Consider the following 2812-nt stretch of genomic DNA (forward strand, 5'->3'; position numbering starts at 1 on the left):
CTGGGATAGCATCCGGGTCCCCCGCTGAGGCGAGCGGCGCGCACTGGAGGAGGCCGCTTCCCCGCCGCCGTTTCTCTCCCAGGCTGCGGCCCCCTCTCTCCGACCGGCGCCATGGCGATGCAAGCGGCCAAGCGAGCCAACGTGAGTGCTCTCCCCTGCCCCCTCCCCGGCGCGCTTCAGCTCTCCGGGGCGGTGAGGAGGGGTCCCCCGGCCCGCGGCTGAGAGCAGGCCTACCCTCCTTCCTCGTCCCCCGCCAAGGGAGCCCGCCCCCCTGCTGGCAGGCCTCCTGTTTGACAGAAACACCTCAAGTTTGTAGCTGTGGAGGGTTGTGAAGCACACGGACTCTTTTGTGATGTTAGCCCCAAGAGTTAGCACGTACGCTGGCTGCTTTTACGGTTTGAAGTGAGCGCTCTAGGCTTAACACACTGCATGTTGTTTCTCCATCAGATTCGGCTGCCTCCGGAGGTCAATCGGATCCTGTATATTAGGAACCTGCCATATAAAATCACAGCGGAGGAAATGTATGATATTTTTGGGAAGTACGGGCCTATTCGACAAATCAGAGTGTAAGTATTCTACTTTTCTTTCAAAAGGTAAAGGTTTTACGTGCTTTAGTATATGCGTTGTATGTCAGCGTGCCTTGTGCAGTAGGTAGCAACTGGATTTCGCAGCTGAGACAGTTAAACGTGCTTTAGCAGTGTCCCTGTGTGCCAAGGGTGGGTGTGGTGATAATTCTCTTATGTGTGGATTTGCTAGAAAATAATATTGCTGGTAGGTAGAGTGGAAAAGCTTAGATTTGATGTGGACTTAGGTTAAGTTGGCAAAAATATGACTTGCTCTCTTAAGTAAATTTTAAATGCAGCTGACCTTTTACCGTAACTAAAGGTAAAAAATAAGAAAGGCAAAAGTTGAATACAACCAGTTTTCATATTTAACGAGTATTAGATACTTAACTAATGGAAAAATAGAGATGTTACTATTGCTGCTGGACCTGTCAGCCAGAAACAACTCCTTGTGCGTCAGATACAGCTTGTCCCTGAGCCACATAGTCCGTGGGTAATGGCGATCTGACTAATGGTGTTTTAAAACACACGGAGGTTATACATGTCTACAGCAAACCTGAGGCTCTTCTCTTTAGTTATCTCAAACGTTGAAGACCCAAGATCTGATGTTCTTTGACATCCTGAATACTGTCTGAATGCTGCAGGGTAACCCAAAATTTCATCTGGTTAGTATTAAGTTCTGCTAAGTTTCCAGCAGAAACTTTTGGCTGAAGCTGGAATTCGGGAAGAGCTTTTGAGAACCATAGTAAGGCTGGTTGGAGTTTTGACGCTCATACAGAAGGATTCTTTTTTTCCCCTTCTGAAAAATATTTAGGAAGGGGAGGGGGAGGAAGCAAAACTTGGTGTTTAATACTTAAAAAGAAAACGTCTTAAGTCACGTTTCAATAGATGTACAAATAGAAAGGGAACGTAGTTTATATTTGATGAGTGGTTTTTTGCACTGCTTTTATCTGGATGTTGGCAAAATAATCTGCAGCACCTCTTGAGTTCTCGACTGGGCTGCTGAATGTATCCAGCAGAATGTATCCTTGTCATTTATATCACTCTCCATTTCCCTCTGCTCTGAGACTGGGATGGGTAATTAACCCACAAGATATTTAATTGTTTTGACTATGCAGGACATAAACACATAAACAGTCAAACAGACTGAACTTTACTACCCCAAACAGAAGTGCTTGTTCCAGAGCTGTAGTGATTAAAAATTATTGTTCGGTGTATAGAATATAGTGAGTTCTACGTATAGAATTGCCTTCAGTAAACAAACAAGGACAGGCAGGACACGGTGCTGGTGCTGTGTTGGAGTGCGTAGGGGTGAGACCCTTCTCGCAGAGGGAGAGGCAACTGGGGAATTAGTTAAAGGAAGAAGGGACGTCGTAAACTTACTGCTTGGCTAGACAGGCAGAATTCTTCACTAATAAGCGTGAAGGAGAACTAGTCTTTAAGGTTCCTGAAAGCATGTAGGTTGGGACAGCGGGACATAAAGAATTAAGACGTATCAGGGGAGCTCTCCATCAAAGCGATGTGCTGGCGGATGCGTCCAACAGGGAACTGCAGGCAGCCTCCCCGCTGGTCGTTTGGAACCACCACTTTGCCTTGTTTTCCACAGAAATCCTACCGTCGTCATGAGACAAGGCGTAACATGGAACTCCCTTTGTAATGACTTCCATGCTTTCTGCCATTTTTATCCTGCTCTCTTCGTCTTTGTACACATCCTGGTGTGGACATGTGTGATGCCGTTTGTCCTCAGGAGTTCTCTTCTTAGAAGCAAGCACCTTAGAGAGAGTTATTCTGATGATTAAGTTCACTATAACTATCTTTTAGCTGAGATCTTTTGGATCTGTCAACTCTGTCATCAATCTGGGCTAGTTAGCGTTATGTGCCCAGACGTGTCTCCTGTCCCTCGGGCAAAGGGAATGGAATTGATGGGCCGATAGGTGATGGTTGCGCCTCTGAAGTGCTCTTGCACCAGCGGGGCTGTTTTGACTCTCTTAAATTGACTTTGTGATGTGCCAAGAGCCATATTCCATCCCAGGGAGACATCTGATCCAGACAGCCATTAACTGACAGCCTGGTCTTGTAATATTAAATAAAACAAGCTAATTGCTCTAATAAAATCCATACAGCAACCCCTAACAGCCACAGCCGCTGATAGTTGCTGCGGAGAGGTGAGTTCCTTTTGGAGCGTAATGCAGCACGTGCTCTGTCACATTTCCCTGCCGCCTCTGACTCTGAACTCTTCAGCGGAGATC

General features: G+C 46.6%; 1 protein-coding gene across 1 annotated transcript in view; it reads left to right on the top strand.

Moving 5' to 3' along the window:
• The first annotated feature begins 6 nt into the window (after positions 1-6).
• The window catches only part of SF3B6 (splicing factor 3b subunit 6), a 4620-nt gene continuing 1814 nt past the window's right edge, over positions 7-2812 (top strand). Inside the window, exons 1-2 of the mRNA XM_009642521.2 lie at positions 7-141; positions 448-566. Coding sequence (XP_009640816.1) covers positions 112-141; positions 448-566 — 149 coding nt within the window. The 5' untranslated portion in view covers positions 7-111. The remainder of the gene's footprint in view (positions 142-447; positions 567-2812) is intronic.

This window comes from Egretta garzetta, unplaced genomic scaffold (genome assembly GCF_000687185.1).
Source record: "Egretta garzetta isolate BGI_Z169 unplaced genomic scaffold, ASM68718v1 scaffold87, whole genome shotgun sequence".
NCBI lineage: Eukaryota > Metazoa > Chordata > Aves > Pelecaniformes > Ardeidae > Egretta > Egretta garzetta.